Source organism: Giraffa tippelskirchi, chromosome 5 (genome assembly GCF_054371585.1).
Source record: "Giraffa tippelskirchi isolate mGirTip1 chromosome 5, T2T-mGirTip1v1.2.pri, whole genome shotgun sequence".
NCBI classification, from domain to species: Eukaryota; Metazoa; Chordata; class Mammalia; order Artiodactyla; family Giraffidae; genus Giraffa; species Giraffa tippelskirchi.
This window is the reverse complement of record NC_137279.1, coordinates 186,457,178-186,475,329: the sequence shown is the minus strand read 5'-3', so window position 1 is coordinate 186,475,329 and position 18,152 is coordinate 186,457,178. Positions and strand designations below refer to the sequence as shown.

General features: G+C 47.9%; 1 protein-coding gene across 2 annotated transcripts in view; it reads left to right on the top strand.

Annotated features, from left to right (window-relative positions):
• The window catches only part of NGEF (neuronal guanine nucleotide exchange factor), a 91,168-nt gene that overhangs the window by 58,892 nt on the left and 14,124 nt on the right, over window positions 1–18,152 (top strand). For both annotated transcript variants that reach the window (XM_081491014.1, XM_081491015.1), the window contains one exon: window positions 17,292–17,452. In XM_081491014.1, the coding sequence (XP_081347140.1) occupies window positions 17,292–17,452 (161 nt within the window). The remainder of the gene's footprint in view (window positions 1–17,291; window positions 17,453–18,152) is intronic.

Here is an 18,152-nt window from a genome sequence, read left to right as displayed (position 1 = left end):
TTCTAGCTGGGAGGAGATGCGAGGATTGGGATCATGAAATGGGTTCCTGAAAATATCTAACCATCTAAAGACCCGTTCCACCACATTCCCTGGAGCACAGAGTGCCTCGCTCTCCACCCCGAACTCCCTCAGGGGGTGTTGAAGGTCAATAGTTGCAGCACAGGGTTCAGTCTCCGCAGAGGCAGATGACAAATGCCCTTGTGGTTCGTGTGTGCGTGCGTGCTAAGTCGCTTCAGTCGTGTCCGACTCTTTGCGACCCCACTGACTGTAGCCCGCCAGGCTCCTCTGTCCATGGGATTCTCTAGGCAAGAATACTGGAGTGGGTTGCCATGCCCTCCTCCAGGGCATCTTCCCCACCAGGGATCGAACTCATGTCTCTTACATTTCCTGAATTGGCAGGCAAGTTCTTTACCACTAGCGCCACCTGGGAAGCCCTTGTTATTCAGTCGCTGGCAAATGCTCTTGGCAAGTGGCAGTTTGTAGTTGACACACCAAATCGCCATTCAAAAGGCAGTTCAAATTTCACACAACTACGGCAGAGAAAGCATATATTCACGCTCTAGCCTTGTTAGCAAACTTCTTGATTTTTGCTCTAATCGGTAGGATGAAAAATCGTGTCTTGTTTTTAAGCCGCCTGTCCTTGATGACATAAATTGAGCACCTTTTCTTTTTTAATATTTATTTGATTGGCTATGTCGGGTCTTCCCTGTGGTGCACGGGATCTTTCACTGCAGTGCACCGACTCCCAGTTGTGTCCCACAGGCTCAGGAGTGATGATGGTGCATGGGCTGAGTTGCTTCACAACATGTGGGGTCTTAGTTCCCCAGCCAGGGATCTCGCCACGGGTGAAACCCTCATCCCTTACACTGCAAGGCAGATTCTTCACCACTGGGCCACCAGGGAAGTCCCCGAGCACCTTTTCTTACGCTCACTGGCTCTTTCCATTTCTTTGTCTGTTGCCAGGGCTCAATTCCTGGTCTGGAAACTGAGATCCGGCAAACCAGTGCAGCGACCAAAAGGAAAAAAAAAAAAGCAATCCATTTCTTTGTCTGTGAATTGCCTGTTCTTATTCTTTGCCTTTTTTCCTATAGGGTTGTCTGTGTTTATCTTCTTGATGGAGAGCAGCTTTTTGCATATTCTGGATATTATTTGTTTATGTGTTTCAAACACTGTCTCCCACAGTAAAATCACGGGGGATGGGTGATGTAGCACAGAGTTTAGGCACATAAGCCCTGGAGCCCAGCTGCCTGGGTTTGAATCCCAGTTCTGCTACTTCTTGGGTGCTGTGCTTAATCGCTCAGTCGTGTCCGACTCTTCGCAACCCCATGGACTGTAACCCGCCGGGCTCCTCTGTCCACGGAATTCTCCAGGCAAGAATACTGGAGTTGGTTGCCATGCCCTCCTCCAGGGGATCTTCCCAACCCAGGGATCAAACCCAGGTCTCCCACATTGCAGGCAGGTTCTTTACCATCTGAGCCACCAGGGAAGCCCATGAGTACTGGAGTGGGTAGCCTATCTCTTCTCCAGGGGATCTTCCCGACCCAGGAATTGGACAAATCACTTAACTTCTCTGTGCCTCTGCTTCCTTGTCTGTAAAACTGAGCTCATACACAGAGTTGTGAAGGCCGAATGAGTGAGCGCAGATGAAGAGCTGGCAGCGGGCCGACAGTGATCACGCCGTCTTCAGCTGTATCTTTTTCTACTTAAAAATCGTTTCTCATTTTTATAGAAAATCCGTCAGTCTTTTTATTCATTTAAACCTAATCTTCTGGATGTTGTGTTGTATGATTAGGAAGGTCATTCCCAAGAGGTACAGTTTACAGGGATAAGGTAACTGTGAGAAAGTGTCTTGAAATGGAACCCCAGGTAGAGCAGAGTCAGGCAGAGACATGCACAGACGCTGTCATGCCCACCGTACTGTTGCTGTAAGAGTGGGGCATAGCAGGGATGCAACGAGCCTGACAACAGGAGTGAGGCTGGCTTTAGATATTTTCACTGAACTCTGTGCTCTCTAAAGATGCACTACCCACTTTGTTAGCTCCCGGTGACACGTGGCTCTTCAGCACCTGACATGTGACCAATCCTCACTGAGACGGGCTGAGTGTGTAAAACACATACCAAGTCTTGCAGACTTGAGACACAGGAAAAGAAAGCAAACTATCTTATCAATAGTTTTTGTATTACATGTTGACTTAATATCCTGGATATATTAGATTAAATAAAATATATTAAAATTCTTTTATCTTTTTTTAAATATGATTACTAGAAAGCCTTAAATTGTATATGAGACCCACATTATATTTCTGTTGGACACAGTGCTCAAAAAAGAGGCAACATTTTATTTCCCAGTGTCCATAAACACCATCAAAAAGTGGCCGTATATTAAGCCTTAAGAAAAAGCTCAATAAATATTTATTAAAATTGTATAGGTCCTACTCTCTCACTACAATGCAGCAAAACAAGAAAATAAGTTTAAAGAATGTAAAAACCTCAATTCAGAAATGTTGGGTTGCCATTTCCTTCTTCCGGGGAATCTTCTCAACCCAGGGATCAAACCCATGTCGCTTATGTCTCCTGCATTGGCAGGCGGGTTCTTTGCCACTAGCGCCACCCATTTCACATTAGAAATAAAATCCACAATTGTAAAGACGTCAGCACTCCTCTCGGTAATTAGGAGAACTAGGGAACATAAAATCAGTAAGGATATAAGAAGAATTGAATGCCCTCAAACCAACTGGAATGAAATAACATTTATAAGGCACTCCACTTTGCTTTTCCAGCGCACGTGGAATACTCACCAAGAGAGACCACACCACACTGTGACCAATTAAAAGAATTTAAATCACACAGAGTGTGACCTCACCATAATAGAATTAAACAGAAATCAATGACATAAAGATAACAGGAAAACCTCCAAGCACTTGGAAATCAAACAGCATGTTTTTATGTAGTCCCTGAGTTAAAGAGGAAGTCTCCAGGGAAGTTAGAAACGAACGAACTACCCTTCTTCACTGATGGTATGATGTGGATGTAGAAAATCTCAAAAAATCTACCAAAAAAAAAAAAAATCTCTTAGAACTAATAATAAACACTAGGACTTCCCTGGTGGTTCAGTGGTTAAGAGTCCACCTTGCAATGCAGGCGACGCAGGTTCAATCCCTGGTCCAGGAACTAAGATCCCACATCCTGCAGGGCAGCTAAGCCTGAGAGTCACAACTAGAGAAGCCCGCGTGCCACAGCTAAGACTCAACCCAGGCAAATAAATAAATAAACATTTTTAAAAAATAGTAAACACTGGCTAAAAACACTTAAAATACAATGCCCAGTGCTGGTGTGGAGCAACTGGAACTCTCATACACTGCTGATTCCAAAACGGTACAGCTGCTCTGGAGAATCGTTGACAGCTTCTTATAAAGTGAATCATGCACTTACCTCCAAGCCAGCGATCCCAATCCTGGGTATTTACCTAGAGCAGTGTCTCCATAGCAACGCTATTGAATTTGGGGCTACTTCATCTTTGGTTCTGAGAATGCTTCCTTCCTGTTTTTTGCAGGTTTAGCACCATCCCTGGCCTCTGCTGCCGGATGTCTGTAGCACCCCTGCCCCCACATATAACAACCCAAAATGTCTCTCCACCTAGCTGAGTATCATCCAGGGAGCAAAAATAGTTTGTAGTTGAGAGCCACTACCCCAGAGAAACAAAAATCTATGCTCATACAGAAATCTGTACACAAATGTTTACACTAAGTCTGTTCATAATTGTCAAAAGCTGGTAACAACTCAAATGTCCTTTAACAGATAGATGGATAAATAGACTCTGGAACTTCATACAATGCATATTGTTGTTGTTTAGTCGCTAAGTCATGTCCGACTCTTTGCGACCCCATGGCTGTAGCCCGCATGGCTCCTCTGTCCATGGGATTCTCCAAGCGATAATACTGGAGTGGGTTGCCATTTCTTTTTCCAGGGGGTCTTCTCAACCCAGGGATTGAACCCACGTTCCTTACATCTGGCAGGCGGGTTCTTTACCACTACTCAGTAATAAAAAGACATGAACTATTGACACAACTCAGATGAATCTCAGAGGCATTTTGCTGAGTGAAAGAAGTCAGAAGTTTCCATAGTATGTGATTCCATTTATGTGACATTCTGAGCATAACAAGGCTATAGGGATAGAGAACAGATGAGTGGGTGCCAGGGGTGAGGGATGGGGGGAGGCTGTGACTCAAGTGGGAAGCACAGGATGTTTGAAGTGATGGAGCTCTTGTGTGTCCTGGTGGTAGTGTTGGTGGCAAGAATCTATACAAGGGTCAAAATTCATAGAACTGTATACACCAAAAAGTCAATTTTACTGTATGTTCATTTAAAAACTGACACATTGTAAAAAGAGATGTCCTCATTTAGGTTAAGTATTTTCTGCCCCCCCAAATATAAAAAAACCGTGGTCTGTCTGGCTCTGAATTAAGGCAGACATTGACATACAGCATAAGAAAATCAAATCTGGAGATACTTTAGAAGAATAACATTGGGCACAGAAATTACTGCAAACACGGTATAATGTTTGAAACCAAAATTTATCATATTAATAGGCCAGAGGAGAAAAATACCCCAAGCTTCAAAAAGGTTGGAAAGGGAAATAGTACCTCAGTTTCCATCTAAACAAAACTCAGAATGCGTACTTGTTGAAATTTGTAAAGATCATCTCAGATCTATAAAAGCATCCTACGTAATGAAGAATTGCTGGTGGCAATAAAGGCAAGACAATGGCGCTTCATAACCCTGTGGTTGTTCTGGAAGCTGTGGCCAATGTAACGTGACGAGGAGAGGAACAAGACATAGGCCATAGAGAAGGAAAGTCAAACCCACGGTTATCTGTCAGGGATGGCTGCCTACGTAAAGATCCTGAGGGAGTCAAAAATACTGGATCTAACAAGGCAGTTCAGGGAGGTGGCGGATTATAAAATAAGCATGCAAAAATTAGTTGTTTGGGGGACTTCCCTTGTGGTCCAGTGGTTAAGACTCTGCCTCCCAGTGCAGATGGCATTGGTTTGATCCCTGGCTGGGGTACTGAGGTCCCAAATGTCATGAGATGTGTCCAGAAAATATATTATAAAGAACCGAAAATTAATTCTTTTTGTATACATTAACAAAACTCGGGTTTTCCATCAGTTAGAAAGCCCTGTTGATAAGAAAACAGTGCGCACCCTAAAGAAAAATAGGCTAAACAAGTCTCTTAAGAAAAGTGGCTGGTGATTAAATGAAAACAGGAAAAAAAAAACAAACTCACTGGTAATGACAGAAGTACAATTAAGCAACACTGAAGCACCGGGCATTTCAAAATAGCAGAGACTTTTGAATATAAATACATTTAAAACCTCGTGTTGGGCGTATTTTTAAATGAGTGCTCTTGAGCACAGCTGATGGGAAGAGAAAGAACAATATTTGTATCAGTCTCCTTACAAGAATGTGTATGTATACTGTCTAGTGTCTCTGTTTCCAGAAATTTATCTTAAAAAATAATCAGAAAGGTACACAAATATTTATTAGGCTGTCCCTTCAAGCAAAAATTAGGGAGGGATGGAGGAAGAAGCCTAAATGCCCAACGATAGGGAATTTTTTATTTTAAAGACAGTGTACAGCTATGCAAAGACACAAACATTAAAAAGCATGTTTTCAAAGAATAGATGAATATTCATGGCATACTATTTTTTAAAGGCAGGATAGAACATTACATGTATAGTAGAGTGGGCATAGAAAATAAAGATATTTTTGTCATTTTCAATGGATCGGACCAAGATATTTAAGTAAGTTAGGATGACGTAAGGGTAGCCACGCTCCCGTGCAGTAGTGAATAACACAGGCACGCGAGCTTCAGTGCCTCTCACTCTGAGTCCTTATGGACTGACTTTTCATATTTATGTTAAAGCGCTTAATGTGAGTTTCTGTTTAACATCTGGCGATGGACACAACACTGAGATCTTCAGATTTTATGTTCCAAATCAGAGACTTCTGCATCAGGTCATCTTTTCATTTATCAAAGCAAATCAGGCAACTTGTTTCGGCAGCTCAATCTGTTGTTGAAGCATCTCTTTCTTTAGCTACAAAAGCAGCAGGTCCCAGTGAACTCCCGTCCACACGAGGAAAATATCCTCAAATGGTGGCCTTTTGGTAGGTCTGAGTCTCAATTGGTCACCGAAAGAATCAGGATTTAAGAATAAAATTGTATGTTTTCCCTCCTCCTCTTTAAAGTATAAAAATTAGGCAGCTGACATTGGAACATGTTCTCTTAGATGTCATGTAGGATTTCCTGGGTTTACGTTTTGTTTTTTAACTTAACTCTGAAGCTCTTGGTTCCCACTCTCCTGTTTGGAACGATTTCTCAATTACTGATTGAGAACGTGATGGTTTGAGAAAATAACTAGACAAATGTTCAAATCGCAAACTTAAGAAGAAGGCCTCTGAGGAAGGGTTGGGTGTTCAAATGGGAGAGGTGGGGACGGTCCCTGCGTTGCTTGACTTTCACCACACCTGGCACCAGTGTCGAGAGAAATAAAGGAGAAGCTGGGGTCCTGCTCTAGCACCATCCCCGGGAGAAGTCGCCCCTGCCACTGGTGTGGGTTGTGTCCCCTGATCAGATAAAGACGAAGTCCCCATGATCTTGGGGGACTGTCTCTGCAGAGCTCAAAAAAAAAAAAAAAAAATGAGCAGGGCATGATATTTTGAGCATCTCCATGGAAACAAGGATGCACGCACACGCCCAGGCTGGCACTGGTGACACCGCCCATACGTGTCTGAACTAGTTTCCCAGTTCCATTCCCCTGGGAACAAGGTGGGAGGGGACTTCCCAGGGAGCTAGCCCGTTTGGGTAGGACTCACAGTCTGGGTCTGATCAGCCTCTGGAATCAGAGCTGTGTTTTGTCCCTTTTCAACCTGTTTTTACAACTCAACTTAAATATACTTCCATTTTTTTTTTCCCCAAAAGAAGACTGTCCATTTTACCAGGAAATTGCTTGTGTTTTTTAATGATATACTTCTATCAGAAAATTAAGTCATGGTAGTTTTATTTACCAACCTTCATTGAATCATATATTTGTCTCTGTAGGATAAACCCCAAACAATTCAGCAAATTAGTCCCAAATTGTCCCATGCTTTAAGACGGACAGTAGTCATCACCCAAAATATCAGATATTGCAAGCACTTATACCTATTTTGAGCTTCCCAGGTGGCAATAATGGTAAAGAACTTGTCTGATTAGATCCCTGGGTTGGGAAGATCCCCTGGAGGAGGGCATGGCAACCCACTCCAGTATTCTGGCCTGGAGAATCCCATCGACATAGAAGCCTGGCGGGCCACAGTCCGTGGGGTCACAAAGAGTTGGACACAACTAAAGTGACTGAGCACACACATACCTATTTTAACAAAGTGATGTTACCATTTAGCATTTTTAAAATAAATCTCTTGGATAAATAACTATGCACCTGACATAAGTTTCAAACAGAGCAAACAGAATTGTGGTGAAAAAAGCCTCCACCTCTAACCCCTGGCCCTTGGGGCCAGCATCTCTGTGTGTTACACAAATGATAAACTCTATGTACATTGTTTATGTCTTGCTTATTTTTTTAACTTAGCAAAATGCTTTTTTTTAATTGATTAATTTTATTTATATTTGGTTGCACTGGGGTCTTCATTGCTCATCACAGGCTTTCTCCAATTGCAGCAAGCGGGGTCTACTCTCTAGTTGCAGAACTTGGGCTTCCCACTGTGATGGCTTCTCTGTTGCAGAGCAAGGGCTCTGGATACACGGGCTCAGTACGTGTGGCACACAGACTTAGTTACTCTGTGACGTGTCGAATCTTCCCAGACCAGGGATCAAACCCATGTCCCCTGCATTGGCAGGCGGATTCTTATCCAATGCACCAAAATGTTTCAACAATATTTCCAGATCAGCCCAAAGAGAGTTCCCCGTTTTATTTCTTTTTTTTAAGCTTTATGCAGTTCCACTGCTTATGATATTCCATAATTGATTCAACCAGTCCCCTGTTGATGGATATTTGCAACTAGAAATGTTGTGTATCGAGGATGTTCATTACAGCATTCAGTTCAGTTCAGTCCGACTCTTTGCGACTCCATGGACCACAGCAGGCCAGGCCTCCCTGGGCATCACCAACTCCTGGAGTCTACTCAGACTCATCTCCATTGAGTCAGTGATGCCATCCAACCATCTCATCCTCTGTCGTCCCTTTCTCCTCCTGCCTTCAATCTTTCCCAGCATCAGGGTCTTTTCAAAAGAGTCAGCTCTTCGAATCAGGTGGCCAAAGTATTGGAGTGATTAGCTTCAGCATCAGTCCTTCCAATGAACACCCAGGACTGTTCTCCTTTAGGATGGACTGGTTGGATCTCCTTGCAGTCCGAGGACTCTCAAGAGTCTTCTCCAACACCACAGTTCAAAAGCATCAATTCTTCAGCACTCAGCTTTCTTTATAGTCCAACTCTCACATCCATACATGACTACTGGAAAAGCCATAGCCTTGACTAGACGGACCTTTGTTGGTAAAGTAATGTTTCTGCTTTTTAATATGCTGTCTAGGTTGGTCATAACTTCCCTTCCACGGAGTAAGCGTCTTTTAATTTCATGGCTACAGTCACCATCTGCAGTGATTTTGGAACCCCCCCAAAATTAAGTCAGCCACTGTTTCCCCATCTATTTGCGATGAAGTGATGGGACCGGATGCCATGATCTTAGTTTTTTGAATGTTGAGCTTTAAGCCAACTTTTTCACTCTCCTTTTTCACTTTCATCAAGAGACTCTTTAGTTCTTCTTTGCTTTCTGCCATAAGGATGGTATCATCTGCATATCTGAGGTTATTGATGTTTCTGCCGGCAATCTTGATTCCAGCTTGTGCTTCTTCCAGCCCAGAGTTTCTCATGATGTACTCTGCATATAAGTTAAATAAGCAGGGTGACAATATACAGGCTTGACGTACTCCTTTTTCTATTTGGAACCAGTCTGTTGTTCCATGTCCAGTTCTAACTGTTGCTTCCTGACCTGCTTACAGATTTCTCAAGAGACAGGTCAGATGGTCTGGTATTCCCATCTCGTTCAGAATTTTCCACAGTTTATTGTGATCCACGCAGTCAAAGGGCTTGGCATAGTCAATAAAGCAGAAATAGATGTTTTTCCGCAACTCTCTTGCTTTTTCGATGATCCAGCGGATATTGGCAATTTGATCTCTGGTTCCTCTGCCTTTTCTAAAACCAGCTTGAACATTTGGAAGTTTGCTGAAGCCTGGCTTGGAGAATTTTGAGCATTACTTTACTAGCTTGTGAGATGAGTGCAATTGTGCAGTATTTATAATAATGAATGACAGATCTATACAATGGCATACTGTAGGAATTGCTAAGTGGAACTGTCGGGTGAAAGGTTATATTTTGAAATTTTGAGGCCTTATCACCAGGCTGTCTTCACACTTCAGGTGTGTGTGAAGGTGCTGGCTCCCTCTCACCAGTAAGGTACAACATCCGATGAGTTTATCTTGACCAGTGAGCTGGACATAAATGATGCCGTGTTGTGGTTTTACTTTGCATTTCTCTGGTTGTGAATGAGGCTGAGCATCTTCTCTAGCACGTGTCTTTTCAAATGTGTATCTGTTTTGGTACTTTTTTGTAAGTTACCTTATTACCCTAGTCATCTTGAGAAAAACCTAACAATCGGCTTGTGATGTGTGTGAGCTTGCCAAGGCTTGGGTTTGGGCAGCTGGTTAGTGTGGGGGCACACCGGGCCTCCCATGGCCTGCAGGTTAACTCACACTTAATGTGTGACCCTGTAGTCCCACAGCAAGCGGGGGAGTAGCTGTCAGCTCCCAGGGTGACACCAAGGCCCCGTGGCCCCCATGGTGGCCCTCCTTGCATTTCCTCACGAACTAGAGACCATGCTGCAGCAGGACTTGGCCTGGGCTCTGAAATCCAGCTCCATCGTCATTAGTCAAGGATGAAAAGAGATGCTCTAAGGGCCGCTTCTTAACTGCAAGCCTTTTTGGAGTCACTTCTGTCCACCCTAGTGCCTGTGGGGTTTGCATTACTCTTCTAGCCACAGAAGTGGGCACAGCTTTGTGCCTGGACAGTCGGATCACGCGGGAAGCAAGGCCTGGCAGAGGGAGGACATGAATCCACCATGGGTGGAATCCGCCATGGCTGGCGGCAGCAGGACTCAAGGCCCAAAGCAGAGGGCAGGGCTGGCCGTGGACAGCTTTCTCTCCACCTCCCCCCACCCTCCAGGAGGCAGCACTGCAGGGAAGTCAGGTATCGGGCAGGTGCCCAGCACTTAGCACTCAGGTGACACGTGAGAAAGAAAGGTCCACGGGGAGGCTCTGGAGCTGGGGGACGCCCCAGCCCTGACACCGGGGTCTCAGACTCTGCCACGCCTCAGAACCACCTGGGGATCTTCTTGAAGGACAGGTTATGCGTGGGTCTGGGAAGGCGCCTGGGAATCTGCATTTTCACAAATGTGGTCACCGGATCAGGCTGAGATATGTGGGACTGCCCCCTCCTTTTTTTTCATTCTCACGCATTGAACCTGGACTGGAGATCTATTTCACATATGATAATATACATGTTTCAAAGCTATTCTCTCAAGTCATCCCACCCTCGCCTTCTCCCACAGAGTCCAAAAGTCTGTTCTTTATGTCTGTGTCGCTTTTGCTGTCTCACACATAGGGTCATCATTACCATCTTTCTAAATTCCATATATATGCATTAATATACTGTATTGGTGTTTTTCTTTCTGACTTACTTCACTCTGTATAATATGCTCCAATTTCATCCACCTCATCAGAACTGATTCAAATGTATTCTTTTTAATGGCTGAGTAATATTCCATTGTGTATCTGTACCATAGCTCTCTTATCCAGTCATCTGCTGATGGACATCTAGGTCGCTTCCATGTCCTGGCTGTTGTAAACAGTGCTGCGATGAACATTGGGGTACACGTGTCCCCCCCTCATTTTTTTGCCTGGCTAACTCTTATCGGTTCTCGGACTCTGACAGCCCCTTCTGGAAGCCTGCTGTCTCTGGCCACCTGCCTCCCCCCTTGCCTGCCAAGGTGAAGCCTCCCCACTCCACTGTGGACATCCCTGCCTAGCTGTCACTGGCCGTGCCCAATGTGTGTGTCCCTCTGTGTCCCCAGCACTGAGCCCAGACACTACCTGGAGGTGGCTCTGGGCACATGTTTGTGGAACGAGTGAGCTGGGGAGGGCAGACGGCATCACCAACCAGCAGGGTGGCCTCCTGAGCTGGCCACCTCCCAGCTGGCCACCCCCAGCTTGGTCATCTCGGGATCCCCAGGGCCCACAGCTCCTAGTAGGTGCTCAGCAAATGCGTGGAGTCTCCTGTGTGCTGACCGGGGCCAGGCCTTTCAGGAAGCTACCTGGTAGAGGAGACGGGACATTGGGCATCCAGTCCAGCTGGAGCCAGAAAAGGAGGATGAATGGCGGACACAGCTAATGGCATCCTTGGGAAGAGAGGCCCCACAGCCATGAGGAGGAGGGGTCTGGGAGCCAAGCCTTCGGGTGAAAGTTGTGAGCTGTGGGCAGTACAGGAGTAAGACCTATCACTCGATGCCAGGCCTGGTTCCCATCTGAGAGCTGGTTTAGAGGTTCTCCCTTAACAAACTGTCTCAAGCACCTGCTTGAAAGGGATTCCCTGGTGGCTCAGTCAGTAAAGAGACGGCTTGCAAGGCAGGAGACCCGGGTTCGCTCCCTGGGTTGGGAAGATCCCCTGGAAGAGGGCATGGCAAACCACTCCAGTATTCTTACCTGGAGAATTACACAGACAGAGGAGTCTGGCGGACTACAATCCATAGGGTCGCACAGAGTCGGACACAACTGAAGTGACTTGGCATACACATGCACGCACCCACCTGAAAGCACCATGTAAAGCTAAAAAGACAATTAGCCAGAAGGAGCCGATAATCTCGGGTGGGAAGGAGGGAGCTTCTACACAAGTGACAGCAGGTCGACCTGCGAGGAGGCGGGCAGCGGTCCAGCACCACCGCCTGCCTGTGGGCTCTCGGGAAAGCCTGGCGTGTGTGTGGAAGGGCATCCCTAGCAGGGCAGTCCAGGCACAGAGCCCTGAGATCAAAAAGATGAGGCATGAATCTTGGTTTTGCCACTCACAAGCTCTGCGGCACCCTCATCCACACAGGGAGGACCGTCAGGCCACCTCCAGGGTTGTGAGGACCAAGGGAGGTGACACGTTGGAGGTACCCAGCATGATGCCAGGCGCAAGGTAGGAGCTGGACAGGCAGGAGCTGTTACTATCCTTTGCTCGCTGGTGTTTTATCTCTGACAACGCTACATAAACAAGGTGGAGAGAACAGGACATTTATGGCCACCGTTTATCAGTGAAGTGTCACACCCGTTGACGTGTCTCCGACAGGACGGTGATGACTAAGGGAGAAACACAGCCAAGAGTTTCCTGGGTTTGGACAGAAAGTGATGCCCAAATGGGCAAAAGGGCATCTGGGAGTGGTCAGCAGTTCTTGCAACTCAGTCTGTTTCTCCCCAGTGTGATGATTCTTTTAAACCTATTCAGCTGCTTCAGGTCTTAGTTGCAGCACTTGGATCTTCTTTGTGGTGCGCGGGCTTCTCTAGTTGTGGCGCGGGCTTCTCTAGTTGTGGCGCGGGCTTCTCTCTGGCCGTGGCCTGCGGGCTTCTCTCTGGCCATGGCCTGCAGGCTCTGGAGCGCACAGGCTCAGTAGTTGCCGCAAGGGCTTAGTTTCCCTGCGGCATGTGGGATCTTAGTTCCCCAACCAGGGAATGGAACCCGTGTCCCCTGCATTGGAAGGCGGAGTCTTAACCACTGGGCCACCAGGGAGGTCCTGAGGAAGTGCGCGAGGCAGCAGGGGAGTCCGTGGGGTTCACAGAAGAGGAATTCTGGGGGCCTGGACCAGTTCATGGGCGAATGAATGAATGAGTGGATGAATGAATGAATGAGTGGACAAACAAATGAGTGGATGAGTGGATGAATGAGTGAATGAGTGAGTGGATGGATGAATGGATGAGTGGACAAACGAAAGAGTGGATGAATGATTGAATGAGTGGGTGAATGAGTGGATGGATGAATGAGTGAATGAGTGATTGGATGAACAAATGAGTGGACGAATGACTGATTGAGTGAAACAATGAGTGGATGAATGAGAAGATGAATGGAAGATTGAATGGTGAATGAATGAGTGAATGAGTGAATGAATGAATGAGTGGATGAGTGGATGGATGAATAAATAAATGAGCAGGGCCTGGATCCCTGTCAACTCCACACGCCCATTCAAAGGCTTGAATGGCTGAGGATGAAAATAATATTGATGAGGAAAAGACAACCGTATTGATGTGGCAAATAATCTGACATATAAAATAAAGACAAACACCCTGGAAAACTAAAATCCACGGATGACTGATCGCCCTATAAACGGAGAAAGAGGGGGTGAGCTTGCGGTGAATGGGCACAGCTCATATCAATTAGTGGTGATTCAGGCCCAGCGCCTGCGGCGTGTCAGTGGCTGAGAGGCCCGCCTGCCTCTGCCCGGCGGCTTCCGGCCCCGTGTCCTCCAGAGAATCAGGACAAGGATGCTGTCGGCGATCTCAGCACCTTTCCCACCTGCGACTCCAGCTGTGCCTCAGGAGCGTCCTCAGGGAGACGGGATTCAGCAGACACACCTTATCTGAGGGGCTCTCCCTGGGACTGGTGTCTTTTTCCTCTCTTGGTATCTGCAGCACTCATCCGTCTTGGTTTGGGGTGTTTTGTTTTTTTCTCAGTTATATTTGCTTAGAACTAGCAAGCTCTAATGGCTTGACGTTTTCTTAAGAAACTTAAATTTAGCAGCAGGAAAAGTGATTTGTTTCAGCCCCTGTAACAGAGGCGTTCCCGGGAACTTCCTGCCCAGTGAAGCCTTGCCAGGCAGGGCTTGGTGGACGCTGGCAGAGCAGAGTGTGGGGCCTTCCGTGCCGGGGCCTCAGCTCAGAGGTGGGCAAGGCCAGCGGGACGTGCTGTGTGTGGCTTGGAATCTTTCAGCAGACCGAGCACGGGTGACTTGGGTACAGAGAGGCTGCGGGCTCGTTTCGGCACCTCATCACATTGTCTTGCGTGAGGCACAGCCACTGGAGTTGGGGTGGGGGCCAGGGTTCTCCTCTGCTGGGGGCCCACGGCCACTGGTGGGCCACCCTGCAGTGATGCGTGTGTGTGTGTGAACTTACTCATTGGTGCTGGCAGGTTTAGGCTGTTGCTCTGCAATGCTGAGCTAAGTCACTCCAGTCGCGTCTGACTCTTTGCGACCGCATGGACTGTAGCCCACCAGGCTCTTCTGTCCATGGGATTCTCCAGGCAAGAACACTGGAGTGGGTTGCCATGCCCTCCTCCAGGGGATCTTCCAGACCCAAGGACTGAACCCTCGTCTTTTACGTCCCCTGCACTGGCAGGCGGGTTCCTTACCACTAGTGCCGTGGCCAGATCCCGTTTATGCTGTTAGGCATACACAACTTGCAAATATGTCGCTTATCTTAAAGCGCTTTGCCAGGTTGGCTGTTTGTCCGAGCTTTGTGTGGAGGCAGCAGAGTAGCTGCCCAGCAGGCTGCCTGCAGACCCCACTGGATCCCCAGCCTTGCCTGCATCTAAGTCGGCAGGGGTGGGTAGTGGGGGACAGAGCCCAGAACTTGGAAAACCCTTGGGTTGAGTCTTGCACCCTCCAGCGGTAACTTCAGGAGCTTCGGTAACTTAACCTCTGCGTCTGTTTCCTTTTAGTAAAATAGGACCTTCCCTGCGTCCTTCCTGGGGGCGTGGGGCGGGGGCGGTGGGGGGTGGGCAGAGAGCATGAAGTGGGAAAGCACCTTGTGTGTCTGGGGCACGTGCTGGTCCTCCCTCCCTCTTCCCTGCCCGCCTCCCTTCCTTCCAGCATCCCTCCCGGCTCTGGGAGCGCTAGTGTTCGTTGCCAGAGTCTTGAACCCTGGTCAGGGTTCCAGCCAGTGGGGAGGATGGAAGCGTGAGATGTTAGGGTGGTTGGGACACTGGGAGGGGACCAGGGCCCCCAGCGTTCATCACTGTCCTGGCTCGAGCCCTCCTCTGCCTGTCTGTTCTTTCCCTGGGGCTGCTGTAACAAATGACCACCAACCAGGTGGTAATTAATTCTCCCCGAGTTGTAGACGCCAGAAGCCTGAAATCGAGGTGTCGGTAGGTTCCGCCTCTTCTGCTTCCGGTGGCTCCGGGTGTCCCTGGACTTGAAGCAGCATCGCTCCTGTCTCTGCCTGGGTCCTCACCTGGCCTGCTTCCCCACGTGTCTTTCTCTGCATCTCTCCTACAAGGACACCTGTCATTGGATTTAGACCTCAATCCAGGATGGTCTCCTCACCTTGACATCCATAACTTAATGTGCAACGACCCTTTGGCCAAACAGGTTCACATTCGCAGGTGCTGGAGGGTAGGGTGGAGACCCAGGTACGGAGGGGTTGTTATTTAGTCGCTCAGTCATGTCTGACTCTGCAAACCCATGCACTGTATAGCCCGCCAGGCTCCTCTGTCCATGGAATTTCCCAGGCAAGAATACTGGAGTGGGTTGCCATTTCCTTCTCCAAGGGATCTTCCCGATCCAGGGATCAAATCCACATCTCCTGCATTGGCAGGTGGATTCTTTATCACCGAGCCACCAGGGAAACCCCACAGCTTTGGAGGGGCAGTCACAATTCACCCCGCTAGACCATCCCTGCTGGGTGGCCACAGTGGGACCTGAACCCATCCTAGGCTGAGAAACAGCAGAGGGAGATGGGAATGGGGAGGAAGGTGAGGGTGACCCCAGAGTGGCATCAGGAAGGGTCATGCATTTGCTTGTGAGTGAAGAAGGAGGGTGAGCTGGCATTGCCACCCTGCTTCACAGATGACACGTGAGGGAACAGAGGTCCAGTGAGTTTGTTGTTTCATAGGCTCAATAATCACATAATAAGCATGATAGAGAAGAAGGTGCCTCCAAAAAGCTTATTAGATTATGGATTTCTTTCTCTTTTTTCTCTCTTCTTCAAAACGAAGATTGCTTTATTGATTACATTATAAAATCAGACCATGAAAGAAATAATCTATGCTCATTCTTCAGTTCTCAGACAGTTGAAAGGGTAAAAAGAAAAGAGTAAGGCTTCCCTGGTGGCTCAGTAGTAAAGAATGTGCCTGCTAATGCAGAAGACACGAGTTCGATCCCTGGCCCGGGAAGATCCCGTGTGCCATGGAGCAGGTAAGCCCGTGCCCACAACTACTGAAGCCCGCATGCCTAGAGCCTGTGCTCCGCAACAAGAGAAACCACCGCGATGAGAAGGCTGGGCACCACAACGGGAGAGTGGCCCCCACTTGCTGCAACTAGAGAAAAGCCCATGCAGCAGTGAAGACCCAGCACAGCCAAAAATAAAAAAATAAATAAATTTTTTTAAAAAAGAAAAAGAGTGAAGTTCACCCTCAGATTCCACCCCCTGCCGACACCTGTGGTTGACATCATGACCTGGTTCCTTCGAAACATTTTTCTGCGTGTGTAGAAGTGGGGCTCCCTCTACAGCTGACGCTCCCACCCATTCTGCACCAGGAAGCAGTCCTGAGTCACTCTTGGCAACTGTCGGAGCTCTGGTGAATGGGTGACCTGTTGTGTTTGACCTTGGACACGAGGGTGTCTCCAGCTTCACTACTGCGAGCAGGCGAGTGGTCTCCAAAAGGGTGCTGGCCACCTTTGCATCTGGGGAATTCCCTGGTGGTCCAGTGGTTAGGACTTGGAGCTTTCACTGCTGAGGGTGAGGACTCGATCCCTGCTTGGGGAACTACGATCTTGCAAGTTGCGCATTGCTACCAAAAAGAAAAGAAAACTTTTGCATCTGTCTGAGGGGCCTCCCTGATAGCTCAGCTGGTAAAGAATCCACCTGCAATGCAGGAGACCTTGGTTCAATTCCTGGGTCAGGAAGATCCTGTTAAGAAGGGATAGGCTACCCACTCCAGTATTCTTGGGCTTCCCTGGTGGCTCAGCTGGTAAAGAATCCGCCTGCAATGTGGGAGACCTGGGTTCGATCCCTGGGTTGGGAAGATCCCCTGGAGAAGGGAAAGGCTACCCACTCCAGTATTCTGGCCTGGAGAATTCCATGGACTATACAGTCCGTGGGGTCGCAAAGAGTCAGACACGACTGAGCAACTTTCACTTTCACCTGTCTGAGACTGAGGAAAGGTGGGCCCCGGGTGTTGACCGCTCGCCCTCCTCTCGTCCACTTTGCCCGGTGTCCCAGGCCATGTTCGAGCTCATCACTTCTGAGGCCTCCTACTATAAAAGCCTGAACCTGCTGGTGTCCCACTTCATGGAGAATGAGCGGCTGAAGAAGATCCTGCACCCGTCCGAGGCCCACATCCTCTTCTCCAACGTGCTGGATGTCATGGCCGTCAGCGAGCGGTGAGTCAGCACCCTGGTCCTTGTGGGGCACCTTGCAGTCCCTCCTTCTCTCTTGGGATGCAGCTGGGGCTGGTGGTGCATGCCTGCTACATTGGCTTCTCTGCTTTTGAATGTTTGGAGTTTTCTGTAATAAGCTATAACTAAACTGTTGTTGTTTAGCCGCTAAGTCGTGTCTGACTCTTTACGACCCCATGGACTGCAGCACACCAGGCTTCTCTGTCCTTCACTATCTCCCTCAGTTTGCTCAAACTCATGTCCATTGAGTCGATGATGCCATCCAACCATCTCATCCTCTGTCATCCCCTTCTCCCCCTGCCCTCAATCTTTCCCAGCATCAGGGTCTTTTCCAGTGAGGTAGCTCTTCACATCAGGTAACCAAAGCATTGGAGCTTCAGCTTCAGCATCAGTCCTTCCAATGAATATTCAGGGTTGATTTCCTTTAGTATTGACTGTTGTGATCTCCATGCAGTCCAAGGGACTCTCGAGAGTCTTCTCCAACACCGCAGTTTGAAAGCATCAATTCTTCAGCGCTCAGCTTTCTTTATGGTCCAACTGTCACATGAAAAGATGAAAAGGCAAAAGATATACCTAAATACATAAACCCAGAGATCTGCCACCCTCCCAGCAACAAGGCCGGTTGCATCCCCCGGACAGAACTGCTGCCTGAAGGTCCCCCCCATCAGTGCAGCTGCTCTGTGTC